At 56.1% G+C, this 21,449-nt stretch overlaps 2 protein-coding genes and 1 pseudogene across 2 annotated transcripts; 1 reads left to right on the forward strand and 2 right to left on the reverse strand.

Moving 5' to 3' along the window:
• Positions 1 to 1,409: 1,409 nt before the first annotated feature.
• Positions 1,410 to 6,251, reverse strand: LOC149281897 (WD repeat domain phosphoinositide-interacting protein 1-like). The gene is made up of 12 exons (XM_089498873.1): positions 6,211 to 6,251; positions 4,786 to 4,868; positions 4,491 to 4,660; positions 4,228 to 4,324; positions 4,003 to 4,100; positions 3,541 to 3,633; positions 3,344 to 3,414; positions 3,068 to 3,175; positions 2,207 to 2,368; positions 2,024 to 2,131; positions 1,638 to 1,759; positions 1,410 to 1,531 (listed from the first exon to the last, which is right to left on the reverse strand). Exons 2-12 carry the CDS (start codon positions 4,850 to 4,852, stop codon positions 1,410 to 1,412), a joined length of 1,218 nt encoding a protein of 405 aa, XP_089354999.1. The 5' UTR covers positions 4,853 to 4,868; positions 6,211 to 6,251.
• Positions 6,252 to 8,029: 1,778 nt separating this feature from the next.
• Positions 8,030 to 11,742, reverse strand: LOC149281898 (actin-related protein 2/3 complex subunit 1A-B-like; annotated as a pseudogene).
• Positions 11,743 to 17,399: 5,657 nt separating this feature from the next.
• Positions 17,400 to 20,511, forward strand: LOC149281899 (cAMP-dependent protein kinase type I-alpha regulatory subunit-like). Its single transcript, XM_089498780.1, has 10 exons — positions 17,400 to 17,567; positions 17,677 to 17,850; positions 18,182 to 18,273; positions 18,582 to 18,643; positions 18,940 to 18,986; positions 19,100 to 19,258; positions 19,364 to 19,424; positions 19,636 to 19,757; positions 19,913 to 19,994; positions 20,339 to 20,511. The coding sequence occupies exons 1-10, from the start codon at positions 17,400 to 17,402 to the stop codon at positions 20,509 to 20,511; spliced, it is 1,140 nt and encodes a 379-aa protein (XP_089354906.1).
• Positions 20,512 to 21,449: the final 938 nt, after the last annotated feature.

The following is a 21,449-nucleotide window of genomic DNA, read 5'->3' on the forward strand; positions in this document are numbered from 1 at the left end:
CAAAACAGAACTGCCTTATTGTCCCCGGCCGCGTTCTACACGGCTCCGTGCGCATGTTAGTACCGGCGAGTACGCGGTGGGTGTAACGGAAGCCCCGGCGGCTCACGGACAGCGGCCCCGGCCCCCTCCTCTACCCCTTTCTGGGAGCCACAAATTTTAAAACACTAGTGGGAACTTAAAAGATGTGCGGCCAGCGCTGTCCTCGCCGGGTCTCCGCTCCGCATGGAATCGCGGGGAGTAAAGCGATTGGGTGATAATGGATCGGGCAGCTTCATACTGGATTCCAGTACCCCCCAGATCCCTCGCCCCCTCTATAATGGCCAAGACCCTCATACAGTGGGCAGACCCTCCCGGACACACCGCTATCTCCTGTCTCTACTCCAGTCACGTGTTTTCCCCACAACACCCCCCCCTGCTGTCGAGCCGGACCCCCTGGGGAATCTGGCTCCTACCCCGGACCAAGGGACAACATGTCAGCCGGACCCCCTGGGGAATCTGGCTCCTACCCCGGACCAAGGGACAATATGTCAACCGGACCCCCGGGGAATCTGGCTCCTACCCCGGACCAAGGGACAATATGTCACCAACATCATCATCTGACCGGGTTCCCTGCCAGCAGCCAGCATTACGTGACCCTCCGCGAGCGCCTGCAGGAGGCCAGCCGATGCGGAGATGAAACGCGCCGGGTTTGTTATTCTCAAAGACACCTTAGTTGCGGGATGTTTGTCCAAAAACATCGCCCCCCCCCACAGTACCTTGTTTTCTCGTCAGCTCACAAAAATAACCCCCGGGGCAGCTTTAATTACCCACAAAGCGCTCTTTGAGATGCTCCGTGCGAAGTAGCTTATTCTTTCCTAAAATAACACAAACAGCCCAATTATCTTCCCCATTTCCCGGTTAACTAATAACACTGAGAGCGGCCCCCGACGGACAGGTGGCGCGCGCATCCTCTGTACATTACAGTACGGTTAACTCTTCCCTCCCCGGTCCGGCCCCCATATCCCAAGGCACATGCAATAAATCCAGGGGCCGTATATTCCGCATTTAAGGCGTTGAACACATCAGCGAAGTGTTAATTCTATTAATAGAAAGGAGTAAAAATTAGTCTTAAAACCGCTTTTCTAACGCGCAGCCGTCCTAACGGTCCGTAAACGTTCACACCGCAGCCGCAGCCACAGCCGCAGCCACAACCGCAACCGCAGCCACAACCGCAACCGCAGCCACAACCGCAGCCACAACCGCAACCGCAGCCACAACCGCAGCCTGCACCAACTTCCTCGCCGTGAAGCCCATCACAATGTCTTTACCGCACCGAAGCGCGGCGGCCGGCACACTGTCACGGAGCCACCGTTCCGGGGTAAATGACTCCCGTGTGTGGGGGGGCATGTGGCCCTTCCGCCGGCTACTGTTTAGGGGCTCTGGATGCTCACAGGGGGGAATTCTCTCTCGTCGTCCAGGCGCACGGGGCCGTCCGCGAACTCGTGTTCCGGAATAAGTTCCCCGCGCAGCGTGCCGCCGTCCTCCGAGTAACCTGCGCAGCGACAGGAAGAGAAGGGTGAGGAGCGAGATACGTTATCTGCGGATACAGCCGGCCGGGGCAAGAGGAAAGGGAATACTGCGCATGTGCGCACATCTACCGGCAACCGTAGATGGGGAGGAAGCGGTGCTCGGCCGGGCCAGGGAGGCAGCGTAGGACACGGGTGCAGGAACCTCCGCTTCACGCCCTCTGTCCGTCTCCGACTTCCCGGAGTCAATTAAACTGGGGAGGAAAAAAGCAGGTTCATTAATTTGGACGATGATCAGACCTTCAGTTAAAGCAACGCTCCGCAGAGTCTTGTCATAAGGCCAGAGAGATCCCCCACCACGATGGATCCACCGGATCTCAAACACGAGAAGCCCGTTCTACTGACGCGGATCTGACCCCCCCCCCCGATGCCGATCCTACTTTGAATCTCATCCCGAAGCGCGCAGGGAAGTTCGGACGGATGCGTCTTCCAGCGGCCGCCGTACATAAAGCACTCACCTACGATCCTTGATTAAAACGCACTCTCCTCCGTCCTGCGGATCCAAGTTGTAGATGTAGAGATGGCCGCTGGCGGACGCCACAAGGAGCCGTGGCAGCTTTTGTATCCTGCAACACAGAAATGGCGATCAGCGGCGGCGCCCGGCAGCAACGCCGACAGACCGAGGCCGTCCCGATACCTACGTGACCAGAGCACACGCGTTCCTCTGTCCGCAGAACGGCAGGCGCACCGTAGCGAAGGCCCGGTCCTGGTTCATCATGTCCGATACTTGGGCCGGGAGGTAGTTGGAAGCCGCCATGAACATTTTCCCGACGTACCCCGTCCAGGACGAGTTATCTTCCGACCTGTGAAGGCGACACGGAGGAGCCGCTGAGATCTCTGCACTTCCTGCTGATTTACTGCCCTTTTCCTTCGGAGCAGGAATTACCCCGTTCTCTGGATAGAAGGTGCCGGCGGCCGGTTAGCTGATGCGTTGGCGCCGCCTAGTGGCAAACGGCACGCCTGTCCCCTTTACTGCGCATGCAGGGCCATCAACACATTCTTCTCATAAAGGAGCCGCCGCCGGGCAGATTTATTTGACTTCAGAGACCAGAAAGATAGGCAGACAACGACAAAAAACTAAAGCCGCGCGGCGAGTGACGATGCCGCCGGGTCCAGACGAGGAGGATCCATCTGCCTCCTCCAAAAAGGACAAACAAATGTTCTGGGTCCCTCGGCGGCACCGCAGCCCATTTATCGACGGAGAGACCGCCGTGCAAACTGCTCCTTTTTTCCCCGTTTGCATTAAGTTAAAGGCTACATTAACCATTTACAAGCCAGGACAGCCCTGCGGCGCCTACGGAAAAAGTTGAATTTCTATGGATTAGGGAGCAGGCGCCAGAGATCGAGGATACGACGTGACGTCCTATGCTGGCGCTTTATGTTACAAGCGGCTCTTTTACGGTAATCGTGGGCTATAATCAGCGGCAACCAAGCCGCTGGTGGGGGTCTGTGAATTACCCCCTCCAGGTGCACCAAGTCTCCGCAGCGGGGCTTTTACCCACCTTTCCGGAAACTGTTCCAGTTTGAAGATGTGGACGGTCTCGGTGTTACTGGAGGCGCAGAGGAACTGGGAGTCCGTGCTGAACAGCAACGAGCCGATGCTCACGTACCTAAAAGGAGACGACGAAAACCGAACGGCTGAGACCCCACAGAACAGCAAGGGAGAGAGACCACCAAGCAGGGGGGAAGAGACCACCAAGCAGGGGGGAAGAGACCACCAAGCAGGGGGGAAGAGACCACCAAGCAGGGGGGAGAGAGGCCGGACCCCTCTCACTCACCTCTTCATTCCTCTTCTGAACTCATACAGTTTCTGCCCCTCTGGAATGGAAAAGACCCGGATCACGGTGCCCTGGAACGGAGAAGCTGTGATCTGTATGACACGTGACAGATGGTGGCACTGGGCGCATGGCTCACCCCTCTCGCATCGGCGGCCCCCGCCTCGCCCCGCGCGCACCGCTCACCCACGAGCCGTTACCTTCTCGGAAGCGCTGGCCAGTTTTGTTCCCGTAGAGTTAAACGCGATGGCAGCCAGCGGACTGTCGTGGGCCGGGATCGTGCATTCGGTTTTCTGTGACAGAAAAAGATTAAAAAAAAAGAGGGAATCGGTCACCCGCCGGGGACCCGCTTTCCACGCGGAGACCCCAATCCGAGGCGCCGGTGACCCATTACGGCTTTTATTAAACGCCGCGACCCCACTTTGCCCGCCGGTGCTCTGCCAGCGGGCGCCCCACGGTGCCCCTGCTTTGCCCGCCGGTGCTCTGCTGGTGAGCGCCCCACGGTGCCCCTGCTTTGCCCGCCGGTGCTCTGCTGGTGAGCGCCCCACGGTGCCCCTGCTTTGCCCGCCGGTGCTCTGCTGGCGAGCGCCCCACGGTGCCCCTGCTTTGCCCGCCGGTGCTCTGCTGGTGAGCGCCCGCGGCGACAGGCTGGTTAGACTTACCAAGCTGTTGGCATCGTACAGCAAGACCTCACCCGCCGAGGAGCTGCCGGGAAACGCAAGGTAGGAGTTGGAATGGTTAATAGAGAGGGCACATAGACCTGAGAGGGGCAGAGAGAGAGGCATTAACGCTGCAGAAGACACCAACCCTCCAGCAGGGCTGAAAAGACAGGCAGGTGCAGACAGGGAACTCCATCCCAGGAGAGGAGATAACGGCTGAGCGCTTACCCGACGAATTCCGCGGGGTGTCCAGCAACGTCTTCAGGAGTTTCATGTCTTTGATGTTATGGATGTAAATGGACTCTTCCAGACAGACCACCAGCCTCTGGGGGCAAACAGAGAAACAGTGAGAAGATCTGCAGCCGAGCGGGGGCGGTAATCAACCAGATATACCCCAGAATGCCTACACCACGGATTCTGTGTTTAGGTGAAGGGGGAGAGCGTTGTATAAGCGGCGGGACCTCCGGCTGCGCGGCGGTGGGCAGCGTTACCTGTCGGTTGAGCCGGATGGAGAGGATGTTCGCCGAGTAGTTGTAGTTGCAGATTTCGGTGCCTTTCTTGAAGTGGAAGACGTTCATCTGGCGCGGTTTGCTGCGACTCACGACCACGACCAGGCTGCTGGAGAACAAACGCTCCACGATGTACACGTCCGAGATCTCATCTACAGACCACAGGAGAGCCGTTACCCCGGGGGTATTATACCGTCACAGATCACTTACCCCGGGGGGCACCGCGCAGCCCCCGGCAGGACACGCACTCTCACTCATACACCGAGACATCACTTACAGCTCTCGTGGACCATGTCCAGCTTGTCCACGGAGCACAGAGAGAAGAGCTTGTATCCCGACTTCATGCCGACAGCCAGGGACCTGCGGTACAAACGGGAATACGGATTAGTCACCATGGCAACTGTTACACCGTCCCCCAAACCGGCCAACGGACGGCTGCCCATCGCACCGGCAAAGCCATGGCCGCTACCGGTCAACCCTGCACTTATCTGCAATGTCCCAGAAGCCCATTCGTATTCCTCCCCGACCTGCATGATACGGGATCGGGCGAAGACGTTACAGCGAGGTGCGTGCTGCTTATTGGGCACATCCGGGGGTCAGTTGGTGGCCACGACTGCTTTAATGGTGCGGTCACGCAGCGAAGGGGACACGCCAGGGGCGCGTGGATTATTCATGGCAGGATCTCAATGAGGTGGCGCTCAACCCGACGTCTTCTAAGCCCGAGCCGTTAAGTTAATTGCACCCCAATCCAAAGAAAACCCCAGCTACGCTACCGGGAATGAGAGCGCTCACTCCGACGTCACGCTCCCCGGGGAGGGCCGAGCTGCGGGTCCGGAAGGTTTGTTTTTAATTTTAACGTCCCGGCACCGTTACCGCGGCGACCTGCCTCACGCTGACGCGGTCTATACATCGTCATGAAGGGTCAGTCACCCGGGTGAAGGGAGGGGGCGAGTGCCGCCACGGATACCCCGGGTGTGAGTCTTCATTGAGTGAGCGCACTCGTCCTCGCACTTTTACCCTGACTCAGCTCGGGGCCACTAATTAGAAACACCCAGTAGTAATTTATCCGCCGTCCCGCAGGGCCGGGAGATGAGTAATCGCCGCCACCCGGCCGGGGAGGACATTCCAGCTCTCTTACTTCACTGAGCGCCGGCCGGACGAGCGGGTCCAACGCGCTCTCGCCACAGAGCGTCAGCTCTTGGCATCCCGAGGCAGCAGACACCATTAACCACGCTGAGCGCTCGGGCTCTTGCCAACGCCGCTCACTTACACTTTTATATCACTTTGGTGGCTGTTTGGCACCTGAGGATGCGGCCCCAACACGCTGATCTGCTGCTGTGGTGACATAAACCCGGGGGCCTAACGTGGCACACGCATCCCGCCCTGCCAGCTGCCCCATACCCAGGGTAAATTCTCTGCCGGCTCAAACTACCCTCATCCAGCCCGGGTGAGAACTGCGCCCCCACTCCAAAAAAAAGCCTGAGACATCCAAGATTGCATACAAAACCCCCGCCCGCCTGCCTGACACAGTCCCCTCCTTCTCTCCCCCTCCTAGCCTGGCACAGTCCCCCAGCCTGGCACAGTCCCCTCTTTCTCCCCCCCCAGCCTGGCACAGTCCCCTCCCTTTCTCCCCCAGCCTGGCACAGTCCCCCCCGTCCCTCCCTTTGTCCCTCCGGCACGGTCCCCTCTCTCTCTCTCTCACGTGCAGTCCTGGTTGTAGCTCAGGCAGCAGATGTTCCCGGCGGCTCCGTCCGCTCCCTCTCCCGCACTGAGTCCGGCCTCCATTCCTGGTTTTGCTCCTCGGGCCGTACTCCAGCCCTCGGCTCCCGGTCACTCAGCATCCGCCACAGCGGACGTAAACAGAAAGCAGCTGAGCGCCCAGCACCGCCCACATCTCTGCTGATTGGCCAGTTCATCAACGGTGCATCTTTCCCGGTACCTATTGGCTGACGGATTCTACTGAGAGCCAATCAGCGCCGCGCTATGGCAATCTGCCCTCTAATACCTGTCACGGGACTGTCAGAGAGAGCACACTATGACCTGCCCCTTTTCCAACAGGGCCACTTCTGATTGGACGAGCCGGCATGAGGTAAGCAAATGATTGGCTGTTTTGGCAAGTCCCTGAAAATAAGTCGGCCCCTGGCATGAAGCCAAGGACTTCCATCTTGGTGCAGGAGAGTAGGATACCTGGCTGTATTGGCCAGAGCAGGATAGCGGCAGCCCCGGGGGCACCGTCTGGGAACATGGGGGGGGGGGGGACTGCAGGATTTCCCTTTATATTTCTGGATGGAAACAAACCCCAGGACTTCCCATAACCCCTTTATTCATAAAACGTGACAAAAAAAGGTAAAGAGCAGGAAAAATGTGTGTTTTGGGGAAACCCCATATGGCGGTTTTAATATGAGAGATGAGGCGCTCTGGGCACTCACCTGTAACTCCTCCTACTTCCTGTTTTCTTCACACGTTATAAAACATTGAAAGCAGGCAATGAGGAGAACTAAGAGAGGTGCATGCTGGGATACCCCATGGCCGCAGCACGGGGCAGACTGCTGTGAGCGTCACAGCGCTTTGCCCCCCAATCCCCCCACCTCTCACTGAAACTCATTCAAGATTTTGGAATAATAACCCCATTTAGGGTGAGCGAGCTGGATTAATACTGTACCCCAGAATATACCCAAGGGTTTGTGTCATTTAGCTGGACCACAAGCTTTACCCCCCCTGGGGTATCTGATGCAGAATCCCCATGGCTGTACATAGAGTAACCCACCCCAGAATCTCTCTTTACGAATACGCCCCAATGAGCTTTGCAGTATGGCGTCTGGGATTGTGTCATGCTTAGCAATCAGTGACATCATCAAGCGGGGACACAGCAGCCTCTGATTGGATGGGCCGGCATATGGGGTAATACACAATACGGGGAATGCCCCCTCTTTGGGTTTCTATCTATGCATCAGACGCTGGATGAACCAAAGCGTCGAGGGACTCTGACACCGTAAGAACCCCAAACGTAAGAAATGTACCCGGTTTTGGCAGCGGTTTGACGTTTAATGTAATGTATGACGCCCTCTGGCGTGCAAAGGGTTACCCAGTTTGTGTCGCGATCACAGAAGCGGGCGATTCTGGCTGTTTATGTACTTTTATATCCATTTACAGCAAAAACAACATCAGAAAACCACGAGACGCGGCTGCGCATGCCGCCGATACCATATTTGAGGAGGAATCCGGCATCAGAGAGCCGCTGGATTTGGGCCCCGTTTAGGATCTTGCGGTTGCTGGACTCTGGCCCCTGTCTGTAAAGCTCCGGAAGTTGGCTGCGGTGAGGAATTCTTATCTCATGTGCGCTTCTGTGTGGCATGCCCCGTCTCCTCTTACTGTCACACGTCCGTCCGGAGGGCCGGAGAGAGAGCCGCTGTTCTGCTGCACATTAGAGCTGTAACACGAGGAGGTCGCGGTTAGGCTCTGAGTATTAACCGTTTCACTGACCGGATACCAGGATGAGGCCGCGCTCCCTCTGCGTGCGTTTAAATCACCTTTGTGTTCCAGATGACCAGAGCGCCGTCCATCCCGGTGCTGCTAACGGTCGTCACGTCGGAGGGCTCTCCGTCCAAGGCCAGTAAGTGGCTGCGAGAAGGCGAGAAAGATCATGGTTAGAAGCTGTAAAGTCATAAAGCGTGTGATCGCTGACTTTAAGCGCCCGGAAGGATTAATCTGGAGCTGCAACTTTTCACCAAAATAAGTATTTTTTGTTCTTATTCCAGGTAAAGGAATTACAGCGTTCGTTAGCCGGGCCCTGACCGGCCCCTTTAATACGCATTCATCGCTGGCGGGGCCCTGACCTGCCCCTTTAATACGCATTCATCGCTGGCGGGGCCCTGACCGGTCCCTTTAATACGCATTCATCGCTGGCGGGGCCCTGACCGGTCCCTTTAATTATTATATGAAAGGATATGGATCCCGATATCAGTATCCTGACTCAATACTGTATTAGCCAGCGTGATATCCAGTCTGTAATGAATATGAAGACAGAGATACGCGGTTCCTAAACGTCCACGCCGGTTACAGAAAATAAATGCCCTGTTTATTATTTCACCCAGAGGCTGGGGCAGTTTTTGCAGTGAGTTTGCTGCATGTCTCCTGACCTGATGCTGTTCTGGTGCAGAGAGTCCACCTCGCTCGCGTCGCTCTCCTGGGCCGCTTTCTTGTCCAGGTTTCGGAAATGCTGCATGGCGGACAGCGAAGATTTTGAACTCTGCTTCTGGGCATCAAATTTACCGCTAAATTCCAGGACTCCGGGGCCGGAGTACGAGAAGAGGAAGGGGGAGCAGTTGTGGCCCTTAAGGGAACAGAAGTTTTTTCTTTTTAGGTACGTGACACACAAGCTTTGTTCTACTGCTATAAGGACGCGGTAACAGCGGTAAAGAGATGATGCCCAACAGATGTCTCCACGTGGCCAAGCATTAGCGGCTCTCGTTCCATTCTGAATGGCTGCCTACAGAGAGCTTCGGGGTCCCGCGTATGACCTGCGGGGAGCTGGGGGTCTCAGGGAGACCCCTATGGAGATCTGCGGGGGTTTAGCGGAACTCTGTAGGAATTCCGAGTTCCTTCGCAATCAGGTTAAATGCTTCGTGCTTGGGACCTTCTGGCACTCGGCATCTCCTCAGGTTTCATCTGAATAAATTGGACATGGTGAACCCCAGAAAAAAAAGTGAAGCCCAAGTCAAAAAAGGGGGGGGGAACATGACAGCTGGGAAAACTACCGGCAAACCCTAATCGTTCCCACCCATCTTACAGCCGGGGATTATTTGAGCTACAGATGGATGCGTGCCATCAAAACAGGTTCCACGCCAGCGGGATCACAGGAAGATAAACTTACAGCGGCGACAAGCTGGGCTTCATTCACAAATAGAACGGTCAGGAAGGGCAGGAACTCGGTCCTCGTTTGAGTCACTCTGAAACAGAGAAGGCAGGAAATGTCCGTGAACAGGTGGACGGAGCACGCACATCGCATCCAGTCCGGGGGGGCCGGAAGCCTCTCCACTCAAAGCACGGCGCAAGGGGGCCGCCGCTCACTTTGCACCTCATTTACCTTCAGGTCACGGCCGTCTATTGAGAGGGGGCAGCTTTTTACCCCCGTCACTCGCCCACAACTACCCTGTGCTTCGGGGGGGGGGGGGGCACTTCCAACCTTAAATTGGCTTAATTTGGAATATAATCACTTTTATATTTTCTTCCCAAAAATGCAACATCTAGCATATTGTGCGGAAAGCTAAATTTTATTTATCTAATATCTATTATATAAAACATAAAGCATTCACCAAACGCTCGCATCGATGTGCGCGGGATCAAGCAGAAGACAACCCCTCACCCAGAACAAAAAATTACAGTATATCTTTCATCCTAAAGGTTTTGACAGCACCCCCCCTCCCCATGCACCAGATTTATTCCTCCTCACTGTCCGAAAAGTGATCTCTTTGTGCTTTACGGTATAATGTGCCCGGGAAAGGGGGCAGCTACGAGGCTGAACCCCCAACCCCAAGTGCCTAGATGCCAAGAGAATGATTTTCTCTTATTATAAAACTTTCGCCGGTGGCCCCAACGGCCCCAACTTCCAGCCCCCTTCTGAGTTACTTACATTTTATCTTGTGTTGAATCTGCGATGCTCACCGAGCTGTTGTGGTCGACCCAGGCGAGGTATTGACCGCTTGGCGAGAAGCAGACGCTGTGCACCCACCCGCCGCTCTCTGCCCGCTCGTACAGGAGCTCTCCAAACGGCATCTTCGCCCCCCACAGGTTGGGACTTCGGCTTGTCTTCGATTTCTTTCACGTACGCCGAGAAAATTCTGTGGGAGAAGCCGATGAACATGCGCGGGGTTAAAAGATCCAAACACAGACTATTCGTAAAAAAAAAAAAAAAAAGCCAAAATATGTTTGAGAATCTCCCCTCATTTGGGCTTTATTTTTATTTACTCAGTCTGTGCTATACGTCGCTCTCCCGGTTTGACTCTCCGTCGATCCCCTTGTGTTACCTGCAGTGGAAATCGCTGCTTCCGGCCGCCAGCAGGACGTTGTTGGGGTGCCACGCCAGGCCGAGGATGGTGGATTTGATTGACTTTTTGATGTGTTTGCTCAGCCACCTGCCAGGAGTGGATAGAACGGTTTGGTGACGCCTTTAGGGACTCTGGGTAACGGCGGTAACGATCTGAAAACATGGCCGGGACTCCCCCCGTTACGCTTTTATTGATGAGGCTATTAGCCTCCGGACTCACCAATCGTTTTCCTTCTCGAAGTAGCAGATGGAGATGGTCTGGGAGCCGCTGCCCACCGCGATCTTGTTCTCCTGCGGCGACCACTTGACGCAGGTGGCGGCCCGGTTAATGCGCAGCAGAACCAAAGTTGGTTTCCAGACGCCATCTTTTAGAGACCACACGTAGGCGTTCCTATCCGCGGCGCACGTCACAATGCGGTTGGAGTTGGCGGCCCAATCAATGCCTGCGAACATTCACAGAAGACAAACTCATGCTTCTCGGCACGTACTCCAGATAACAAGACTTCTTCTGGGTCAACGGCCAAGGACCTGAAGGACTTGTGTTACTATGTAACACAGAACAACAGAGCCAAGGAGGGTTTGTACGCTAATGATGATTCTGCGCAGGTCCGAACAATGCCCAATGAAAGCCGCCGTTACTGGCTCCCCGACGTTTCATTAGCGAGCCCGGGGGAGATCGCTTCCCCTTCTGCCTTACCGCTGCCCCCCCGGCTCTGGGACCCCCATCGGCGTGCGTTCGGTGCCCACCTGTGACCCTCCCGTTGTGCTCGGAGAGTTCGTGGATCTTCCTCCACTCGTTGTCCGCTTTCTGGTAAATTTGCACAAGTTCGTTATTCGGACTGATGGCGATTTCTGTTCAAGAGAAAAAAAAAACGCGGCTTCGGACGTGAAAGTAACAAGAAAACATATTATCTGATTGCCACAGAAACCATCAGAAGGGTCCAGCTGACTGGAACGTTCCATCAGTTGCTATGGTTACTGCACCACTTTTCAATCTGTTCACAGAATCACTTTTTACCTGTAGCCTTCAGTTTCTTGAATGCATTATTTTTTTTAGAATTATTGATTATTTATACGCCTCTCTGTTGGAATTATTGACGATTGTTAGAGCCGTGTTCACTTACGCGAACGGTCTTTGTTCCACGCGTGGCAGGATATGGGGTCCGTCCCAAAACTGTAAAGAGACATCTTGTTCTCTGATAACCATAAAGAAATAATAAAGCCAGTAATTAGTGAATTAATAATACAAATGAACGCGAGACCTGTGTGTCCTTAACACAAAGCAGAGCTGTGATTGGGCGTTAGACGGCCAATCGCAGTTCCTGGAGAGTTAGAACTCGTTATTATTGTTTCCCGACTCTCGTTACATTCAGACAGCTGCATACTGAATGTGTTTATGAAGCCAACGCGGAGACACATCGTTGAGGGGGCCGGGGTCGGACGGGCTCCTTTAACGCGTGTTGAGACATTAAGCGGATCCGGGATCTGTTTGAACGCGACGATGCAGGAATCTTAACAATGTGTGAACGCTGCAGATTACAGCGCAGGACGCTTCCCTGCGATCCTTTCAATTCTAATTGGGAATATATGTATGAATGCAGCGGACGGGGCCCCCGGACCTGCGCCACGGACCCACGCGCCTTCCGGAGCCCGATCGCCACGCGCCAAGAACTCCTCATTCACGTTATTACATATCAGCGGCATGTTATATCATATTTATATAAATCCCCCAAAAGTCAACAAACTGTTCCTTGTAAATACTTTCATCCCCGCAGCCGCAGCGTTCATCCCCGCAGCCGCAGCGTTTATCCCCGCAGCTGCAGCGTCTATCCCCGTAACGTTCATCCCCGCAGCCGCAGCGTTTATCCCCGCAGCTGCAGCGTCTATCCCCGTAACGTTCATCCCCGCAGCCGCAGCGTTTATCCCCGCAGTTGCAGCGTCTATCCCCGTAACGTTCATCGCCGCAGCGTTTATCCCCGCAGCTGCAGCGTCTATCCCCGTAACGTTCATCCCCGCAGCCACAGCGTTTATCCCCGCAGTTGCAGCGTCTATCCCCGTAACGTTCATCCCCGCAGCCGCAGCGTTTATCCCCGCAGCTGCAGCGTCTATCCCCGTAACGTTCATCCCCGCAGCCGCAGCGTTTATCCCCGCAGCTGCAGCGTCTATCCCCGTAACGTTCATCCCCGCAGCCGCAGCGTCTATCCCCGTAACGTTCATCCCCGCAGCCGCAGCGTCTATCCCCGTAACGTTCATCCCCGCAGCTGCAGCGTCTATCCCCGTAACGTTCATCCCCGCAGCTGCAGCGTCTATCCCCGTAACGTTCATCCCCGCAGCCGCAGCGTTTATCCCCGCAGCTGCAGCGTCTATCCCCGTAACGTTCATCCCCGCAGCCGCAGCGTCTATCCCCGTAACGTTCATCCCCGCAGCCGCAGCGTTTATCCCCGCAGCTGCAGCGTCTATCCCCGTAACGTTCATCGCCGCAGCGTTTATCCCCGCAGCTGCAGCGTCTATCCCCGTAACGTTCATCCCCGCAGCCGCAGCGTTTATCCCCGCAGCTGCAGCGTCTATCCCCGTAACGTTTATCCCCGCAGCCGCAGCGTTTATCCCCGCAGCCGCAGCGTCTATCCCCGTAACGTTCATCCCCGCAGCCGCAGCGTCTATCCCCGTAACGTTCATCCCCGCAGCTGCAGCGTCTATCCCCGTAACGTTCATCCCCGCAGCCGCAGCGTTTATCCCCGCAGCTGCAGCGTCTATCCCCGTAACGTTCATCCCCGCAGCCGCAGCGTTTATCCCCGCAGCTGCAGCGTCTATCCCCGTAACGTTCATCCCCGCAGCCGCAGCGTCTATCCCCGTAACGTTCATCCCCGCAGCCGCAGCGTTCATCCCCGCAGCGTTCATCCCCGCAGCGTTCATCCCCGCAGCCGCAGCGTTCATCCCTGCAGCCGCAGCGGTTGGGGTGAGGTTACCCCGTTTGGGATATTTATTGGGTTTATATCTTGCGCCATCACGTGCTGCTGATCCGTATCTCGCGGGCCGTGAACCTGCCTGTTACCCCGGGACCCCTCACCTTGCCTCCGGTGCTTGCTTCTGATAAAGCCTCTGACGTGCCTCTTCTGTGCAGCTGGAACGTCTAATGCCGGGTGAGGCTGATGGGAGTGTGAAGAAACATTCCTGCCGGCTTTTACCTGAGCAAACTATGTGGGGAGGAGGGGTTACCGGGGAGTTATGGCCCCGGGCCCCGCGGACGGGTTACATGTCACACCACTGGGAGTTATGGCCCCGCGGACAGGTTACATGTCACGCCGCTGGGAGTTATGGCCCCGGGCCCCGCGGACGGGTTACATGTCACACCACTGGGAGTTATGGCCCCGCGGACAGGTTACATGTCACGCCGCTGGGAGTTATGGCCCCGGGCCCCGCGGGCGGGTTACATGTCACACCACTGGGAGTTATGGCCCCGGGCCCCGCGGGCGGGTTACATGTCACACCACTGGGAGTTATGGCCCCGGGCCCCGCGGGCGGGTTACATGTCACACCGCTGGGAGTTATGGCCCTGGGCCCCGCGGGTTACATGTCACACTGCTGGGAGTTATGGCCCTGGGCCCCGCGGGTTACATGTCACGCCACTGGGAGTTATGGCCCTGGGCCCCGCGGGTTACATGTCACACTGCTGGGAGTTATGGCCCTGGGCCCCTTGGGCGGGTTACATGTCACGCCACTGGGAGTTATGGCCCTGGGCCCCGCGGGTTACATGTCACACCGCTGGGAGTTATGGCCCTGGGCCCCGCGGGTTACATGTCACGCCGCTGGGAGTTATGGCCCCGCGGGTTACATGTCACACTGCTGGGAGTTATGGCCCTGGGCCCCTTGGGCGGGTTACATGTCACACCACTGGGAGCTATGGCCCTGGGCCCCGCGGGTTACATGTCACACTGCTGGGAGTTATGGCCCTGGGCCCCTTGGGCGGGTTACATGTCACACCGCTGGCTCTCTGTGCTCCTAGCCGCACAGGCTCAGGGGAATCCCAGGGACTCCGTGGGTTATTATATACCCCCAGCCGGGGCTTTTATTACACACTGACAGATTGCACTATTGTAACAGAGCGCCACAGCATTGCCCAGGCAGGGGCTGTTATTATTGTTATTGCCCAGACAGGGGCTGCTATTATTGTTATTGCCCAGACAGGGGCTGCTATTATTGTTATTGCCCAGACAGGGGCTGCTATTATTGTTATTGCCCAGGCAGGGGCTGTTATTATTGTTATTGCCCAGGCAGAGGATCTTGCTATTATTTTTCCTCAGGCAGGGGCTGCTGCTATTATTATTATTGCCCAGGCTGGGGCTGTTATAATTATTATTGCTCCAGGGGCAGTCACTGGCTGCTCTTGTTGTTTTGTCTTACTGAGGCCCGGCAGGGCAAGAGTTACTGTTGTCCGGGCAACCGTTTCCTGCCAGAGCGAGGGCCATTGACGTCACTGGTGGCCGCCGATTGGCTGACGCGGCAGTTTCCGGTGAGAACGAGGAGCAGACACCCGAAGTGGGCGGCCCAAAGTTGCGGGGACTACCGGGGACACACCGAGAGCACGCACCGGGGACACCGAGAGCACATCGCCCGCGGAGAGCCAGGCGGTGAGAGCCGGGGCAGGCTGGGCCCGAGTGGGTGTAATTGAGAGAAAGGAGGCAGAGTGGGCCCGAGGGGGGTCACCGTAGAGCGAGAGAGACCGGGGGGGGGTCACCGTAGACAGAGAGACAGCGAGGGGGTCACCGTAGAGAGAGAGCGAGAGACAGCGAGGGGGTCACCGTAGACAGACAGACAGAGACCGAGGGGGTCACCGTAGACAGACAGAGAAAGAGACCGAGGGAGGTCACCGCAGACAGAGAGAGAGAGACCGAGGGGGGTCAACGTAGACAGAGAGGGAGAGACCGGGGGGGGGGGGACCGTAGACAGAGACCTAGGGGGTCACCGCAGACAGACAGAGAGAGAGACCGAGGGGGTCTCTGTACATAGAGAGACAATGGGGGTGTACACGGAGAGAGACAGACCGAGGGGGTCACCGTACAGCGAGAGAGCACGGAGGGAGAGGGGTTTGAGTGGTCGGAGGCAGTGTTATAGATTGCAGACTCCATCTGAAGAGGAGACCTCTGAGGTCCTGCAGGCTCTGGATTGGCTCCTGTATTGAATGTTTTTCTGTTGGGGCGTTGGGATGCGGCTCGGAGCGCGCTCTGCTTTACACGTCAGGGGCCCCGCGGCTCCTAGGGTTTCCAGTTTGGCTCCTTATTTTTTTATGCTACTTCCTGTCTGGCCCCCGACTTCCGTTTATTTTAGCTCTTGGTATATCTTCCCTGTATTACAGTGCCGCTGACCGCGGGCCCCGCCACCCCCCCATGGAAAGCACTTAATGCCCCCCTTTGCATTGTACTGTTGGGGGGCCCCTGCTTTGCATTGTACTGTTGGGGGGGCCCCCGCTTTGCATTGTACTGTTGGGGGGGCCCCCGCTTTGCATTGTACTGTTGGGGGGGGCCCCGCTTTGCATTGTACTGTTGGGGGGGCCCCCGCTTTGCATTGTACTGTTGGGGGGCCCCCGCTTTGCATTGTACTGTTGGGGGGGGCCCCGCTTTGCATTGTACTGTTGGGGGGGCCCCCGCTTTGCATTGTACTGTTGGGGGCCCCCGCTTTGCATTGTACTGTTGGGGGGGCCCCTGCTTTGCGTTATGTTAACCACGCTTTTTTGATCACCTCCTTTAAATTTTTTGACATTTTGCGCATTTCTCTTGCGCGCGGCGGTAGCGTTATTATTATTTATATATCGCCGTCATACTCCGCAGCGCTGTACAATGTGTTATTATTATTATTTATATATCGCCATCATACTCCCCAGCGCTGTACAATGTGTGTTATTATTATTTATATATCGCCATCATATCCCACAGCGCTGTACAATGTGTGTTATTATTATTTATATATCGCCGTCATACTCCGCAGCGCTGTACAATGTGTGTTATTATTATTTATATATCGCCGTCATACTCCGCAGCGCTGTACAATGTGTGTTATTATTTATTGTACAGCGCTGCGGAATATGATGGTGCTATATAATGTCATTATTATTGATTTATATATCGTCATCATACTCCGCAGCGCTGTACAATGTGTGTTATTATTTATTGTACAGCGCTGCGGAATATGATGGTGCTATATAATGTCATTATTATTGATTTATATATCGTCATCATACTCCGCAGCGCTGTACAATGTGTTATTATTTATATATCGCCGTCATACTCCGCAGCGCTGTACAACGTGTTATTGCTTTTTATAGCGACATCATTCTCCGCAGCGCTGTACAATGTGTTATCACTATATAGCGCCATCATACTCCGCAGCGCTGTACAGTGGGAGCTTTTGGTGCCGGGAACTGAAACGTTTTCTATGTTTTTGTTTTTTTTTGGTGGGGGGCATTGACCGAATTATCTGGAATTCTCTGATGAGGCGGAGCTGGGGAGAAGTGGGTGTGGCTTTTAGCCCCGCCCAGTTAGCACAGCGCCGCAGATAGATCAGCGGAGTTTCCTTCCGTTCTTTTTTATCCGGCTCCAGTCTTTTAATATTTCCTCCCCGATCTGTCTGCGAGGCCGTCGGCAGCCCCCAGATCAGTCGCATTACATCCTCGGCAGGGAATCGATGCATTTTACCCGGCGGGGCCCTCGGAGCGCTCGCTGGTTTCAGGGTTAGGGGGACCTCTGTGTTTGGTCAGTGGGAGCTGTTCGGCGCGGAATGGGTTAAGCGGTTATCAGGTGTTCTGGCCTATAAATAGGCGTCCGTCTGTCTTGTGTCTCAGAGAAGCAGTCATGGCGTCCTGCAGCAGCGAGGAGGACCGCAGCCTCCGGGAGTGCGAGCACTACGTCCAGAAACACAACATCCAGCAGCTCCTCAAAGACTGCATCGTCCAGCTGTGCACGGCCCGGCCGGACAGACCCATGGCCTTCCTCCGGGAGTACTTTGAGCGGCTGGAGAAGGTATGGGGGGGGGGGGTTTGCTGCGCGGGGGTTATGTATACTGTCAGTGCAGGTCAGCTGACCTCCGCCGGCCGGATCTTTCATCTTTTTTGTGTTTTTCTCCCGTTAGGAAGAAGCCAAACAGACCCTGAACCAGCAGAAATCCGGCTCGCGATCGGACTCCCGCGAGGATGAGATCTCCCCTCCCCCTCCCATGAACCCCGTGGTGAAGGGCCGCAGGCGCCGGGGGGCCATCAGCGCGGAGGTGTACACGGAGGAGGATGCTGCGTCGTATGTGCGCAAGGTGACTGCGTGCCTCGGGTCCGTGTGCCAAACCCGGAACCTTATCGGTGTTGCTGGTGCCCCCTGCTGCGCGGTTATTTTACCCCGAATAGTTTATACCCCCTGCTGTGTGCCCCCGCGCTCCCGGAGACGCCCTCGGTTGGGCCACGTGTGCGCCCCCCGCCCAGCGCTCCCGGAGACGCCCTTGGATGGGCCGCTTGTGCCCCCCCCGCGCTCCCGGAGACGCCCTTGGATGGGCCGCTTGTGCCCCCCGCTCCTGTAGATGCCCTCGGTCAGGTGGTTTGTGCCTCCTGGTGCTGTAAACAGTTTTGTGACAATTCTGACTCTTTTAGGTCATCCCTAAAGATTACAAGACGATGGCGGCTCTGGCCAAGGCCATCGAGAAGAACGTCCTGTTCGCTCACCTGGACGACAACGAGAGAAGGTAAATCCCGCGGCGCGTTCCGTGTATTATTCCCTCCCGGTTCTAACACGTGTGGCCCCGGCGGCCCCTGGTTCAAGGTACCCCGGACATGGCAGCGGAGATATTTTTATTATTATTTATTTTGCTTTTATTATTATTATAGTTTATTATTTCTTTTATTTGGCGCCCGCAGTGTACGCAGCGCTTCTATTTAAGGGGTCTGACAGACCGGTACGTTACGCAGAGAGGCTCGGCTCGCAGGCTTACAGTCTAGAGCGTTTGAGCGGCTCCTCACGGCGTCTCGTTAACGTGTTTCCCGTTGGTTTCAGTGACATCTTCGACGCCATGTTTTCCGTCACTTACATAGCGGGAGAGACCGTCATCCAGCAGGGTGAGTTCTAAGGTTTATGACGTGTCCTCATCACCCGCTGTCACGCACCAGCCCGTGTTTATGACGTGTCCTCATCACCCGCTGTCACGCACCAGCCTCGTACTCTGTAACTTCTGCTTTGTGGCGATCGCGACAAACAGCGTTAGCGTCTTCCGTGTTCTGTGTGTTTTCTGCACCGTCTCCTGCGATGGCAATGACCCGCATGCCAGCGAAGGTGTGCGTGTCTCCCACGAGGACGCCGCGTCTTCATATGTGAGCGTGATGCGTGTGTCTGATCTCGAAACCTTTCGTTGCAGGCGATGAAGGCGACAACTTCTACGTGGTGGATCAGGGAGAAATGGACGTAAGTGTCCCGGGGCTTTGGTGTCCGCGTTGTGTTTCCCGTGTAAGCGCTAGACCCGGCTGTCCGGGTGGGCCGGCCCCCGCAGGCCTTGCTGACACGTCTTCTGCTTCCAGGTCTACGTGAGCAATGAATGGATGACCAGTATCGGCGAGGGTGGCAGCTTCGGGGAGCTGGCCCTGATTTATGGGACTCCGCGAGCCGCCACGGTGAAAGCCAAAACCAACGTGAAGCTTTGGGGCATCGACAGAGACAGTTACCGGAGGATCCTCATGGTACGTGCGGCCCGTGTGCCGGTCGGCGAGATGCTCTGCGTGTTCGGGGAGCGAGGAGCTGTGCCCCCCCCCCACGCGATTCCATGACCCTTCTCTCTCTTTCAGGGCAGCACGTTGAGAAAGAGGAAGATGTACGAGGAGTTCTTGAGCAAGGTGTCCATTTTGGGTGCGTTTCTCCTGTCTTTTGACATCATCCCGCTGTGTGAATTTAGCGCTTTGTGCCGGGGGGGGGCTCACTCCAGCAGAGGGCAGACCTTTACAAATGCGCAAGAGCGTCCCGGAACTGCATGAGTGCCACGTACCCCGGCTTAGTCCGGCGCGTGTCCCCTGCCGCGCCCCCGGCGCGTTTTACCTGCCGCTGTGTTTTTCTCCCCCAGAGTCTCTGGATAAGTGGGAGCGCCTGACCGTGGCCGACGCTCTGGAACCCGTGCAGTTTGAGGACGGGCAGAAGATCGTGGTGCAGGGCGAGCCCGGGGACGAGTTCTTCATTATCCTGGAGGTCAGTGCAGCAGATGGACGGCCTCTGTAACAAAGTGCGCTCCGGCTTTTGGGCAACAAGACACACGTGTTTGCGTGGATTAACGTGGCGCTGTGACACGGGTTGCATGTTCTGCGGGCGGACAGTGTCTTATCTGATGTTTTTGTTGTCGGCAGGGTACGGCCGCCGTGCTGCAGCGCCGCTCCGAGAACGAGGAGTTTGTGGAAGTGGGCCGGCTGGGGCCCTCCGACTACTTTGGTGAGTCTTGTGGCAGTTTTCTCCCGCGGCCCGCAGGCGGCCCTCACGCCGATCCCCGAGGGTGTAGCTGGACTGGGACAGACGGGTTCCGATCCGAATCTAGAACTCTAGTCGCTGAGACGTCGCAGTGAATTCTCGGGGCGTCTCTGGAATGCATTTCTTGCGCTCTCGCGTTTATCCGTGAAGCCCTCCTGCCATAAGCGGGTTCATCCTCCTCGCTGTACGGACACCTCGATCGTGGCAGGCGTTTGTATAGCCAGGCAGCGCGTTTATGTCACCGCTGTGACATCACTTCTATTGACTGCTCTTTGGAATTCTGACACGTTTTCTTTCCGCTCTCCCAGGTGAAATAGCCCTTCTAATGAACCGGCCTCGAGCAGCCACTGTGGTGGCCCGTGGCCCTCTGAAGTGCGTCAAGCTCGACCGTCCACGCTTTGAACGGGTCCTGGGGCCCTGCTCCGACATCCTGAAGAGAAACATCCAGCAGTATAACAGCTTCGTGTCGCTGTCCGTCTGAACCTCCGCCACCCTCCTGCTCTCCCCGGCCAGCACACCGCTTCACCCTCGCACATCGCTTCTCCTCCACGCCGTCACGGCCGCGCCACACCACGCCGGCCTTTTTAAAGAGCTCTCTTTTCTACTTCCTCTTAACCCATTCGCTGCTGGAATGGGGGTAATAGGGTGCAGTCCACCAGGAAGCCAACTGAACTATTGGCGGTGGTAGGTGTAACATCAGAGTTTGGTGGTTGGTGTGCGTGGTGCCTGGGGTGACCTCTCTTATTTTAAGTAACGAGCGAGGAAGAGGTTTTATTTGCCAATAGAATTTAGACGTTTTTCCTTCTTCATGGGGTAATTCTCATGAGCCACGAACCCTTTATCTGCTGGTGGCTTCTAACTGTGAATGGCGCAGGTCGGAAGGTGCGTGTTCCCTCTGAATATTAACCCGTCGGGGAATAGATTGGGCGACGAACGCGTTTCTAGAACTTTATTTGCTGATCAGGCGTAAGAGGCAGACATGTTACGTGCATGCGCAATGTGAGCTGGCACGTGGCACCGTGCTTTATGGCAGACGCCGCACAGCAGGCCCTGCCGGTAACCGCTGCAGGCTCCCAGCAAACCGTTTATAAAGGTACGGCGTCTGCGGCCCCTGAGCGCGATGGTCGCAGTGCGTCAGGGGTGCCACGGACTCTCGTGTAAAGTTTTTAAAGTCTTGTGTTTTGCCCCCCCCCCCTTAAACATTAATCACCATTGTTTAACCCTTTGATCACCCCGCCATAGTTCATTTGTATTCCTAAGTGAAACTGCATCTCATTATTGAACGAAGTCTCTGTGGCTGCTTCGCTCCGTGAAACGTAAGTGCTGTGCTCAATAGATTTTCCGTACCCGGGGGGGCGTTGCTTGGTTTGTGGTGCACGGGTGGGGGGGGCCGGGGGCAGCTTTGTGATGGTGAAGCCG

Source organism: Sceloporus occidentalis, unplaced genomic scaffold (genome assembly GCF_023333645.1).
Source record: "Sceloporus occidentalis isolate IW3139 unplaced genomic scaffold, rSceOcc1.0.p SCAF_126, whole genome shotgun sequence".
Lineage (NCBI taxonomy): Eukaryota > Metazoa > Chordata > Lepidosauria > Squamata > Phrynosomatidae > Sceloporus > Sceloporus occidentalis.

Coding starts and splice junctions, on each gene's coding strand:
- LOC149281897 (XM_089498873.1), bottom strand. CDS start 4,852: ATGAAGTCGGGATACAAGCTCTTCTCTCTGTGCTCCGTGGACAAGCTG. Junction 2,132..2,206: donor AACGCGTGTGCTCTGGTCAC/GTAGGTATCGGG, acceptor TCTGTGTTGCAG/GATACAAAAGCTGCCACGGC. Junction 1,760..2,023: donor GTTTTAATCAAGGATCGTAG/GTGAGTGCTTTA, acceptor TTTCCTCCCCAG/TTTAATTGACTCCGGGAAGT.
- LOC149281899 (XM_089498780.1), top strand. CDS start 17,400: ATGGCGTCCTGCAGCAGCGAGGAGGACCGCAGCCTCCGGGAGTGCGAG. Junction 17,568..17,676: donor ACTTTGAGCGGCTGGAGAAG/GTATGGGGGGGG, acceptor TTCTCCCGTTAG/GAAGAAGCCAAACAGACCCT. Junction 19,758..19,912: donor AGTTCTTCATTATCCTGGAG/GTCAGTGCAGCA, acceptor TGTTGTCGGCAG/GGTACGGCCGCCGTGCTGCA.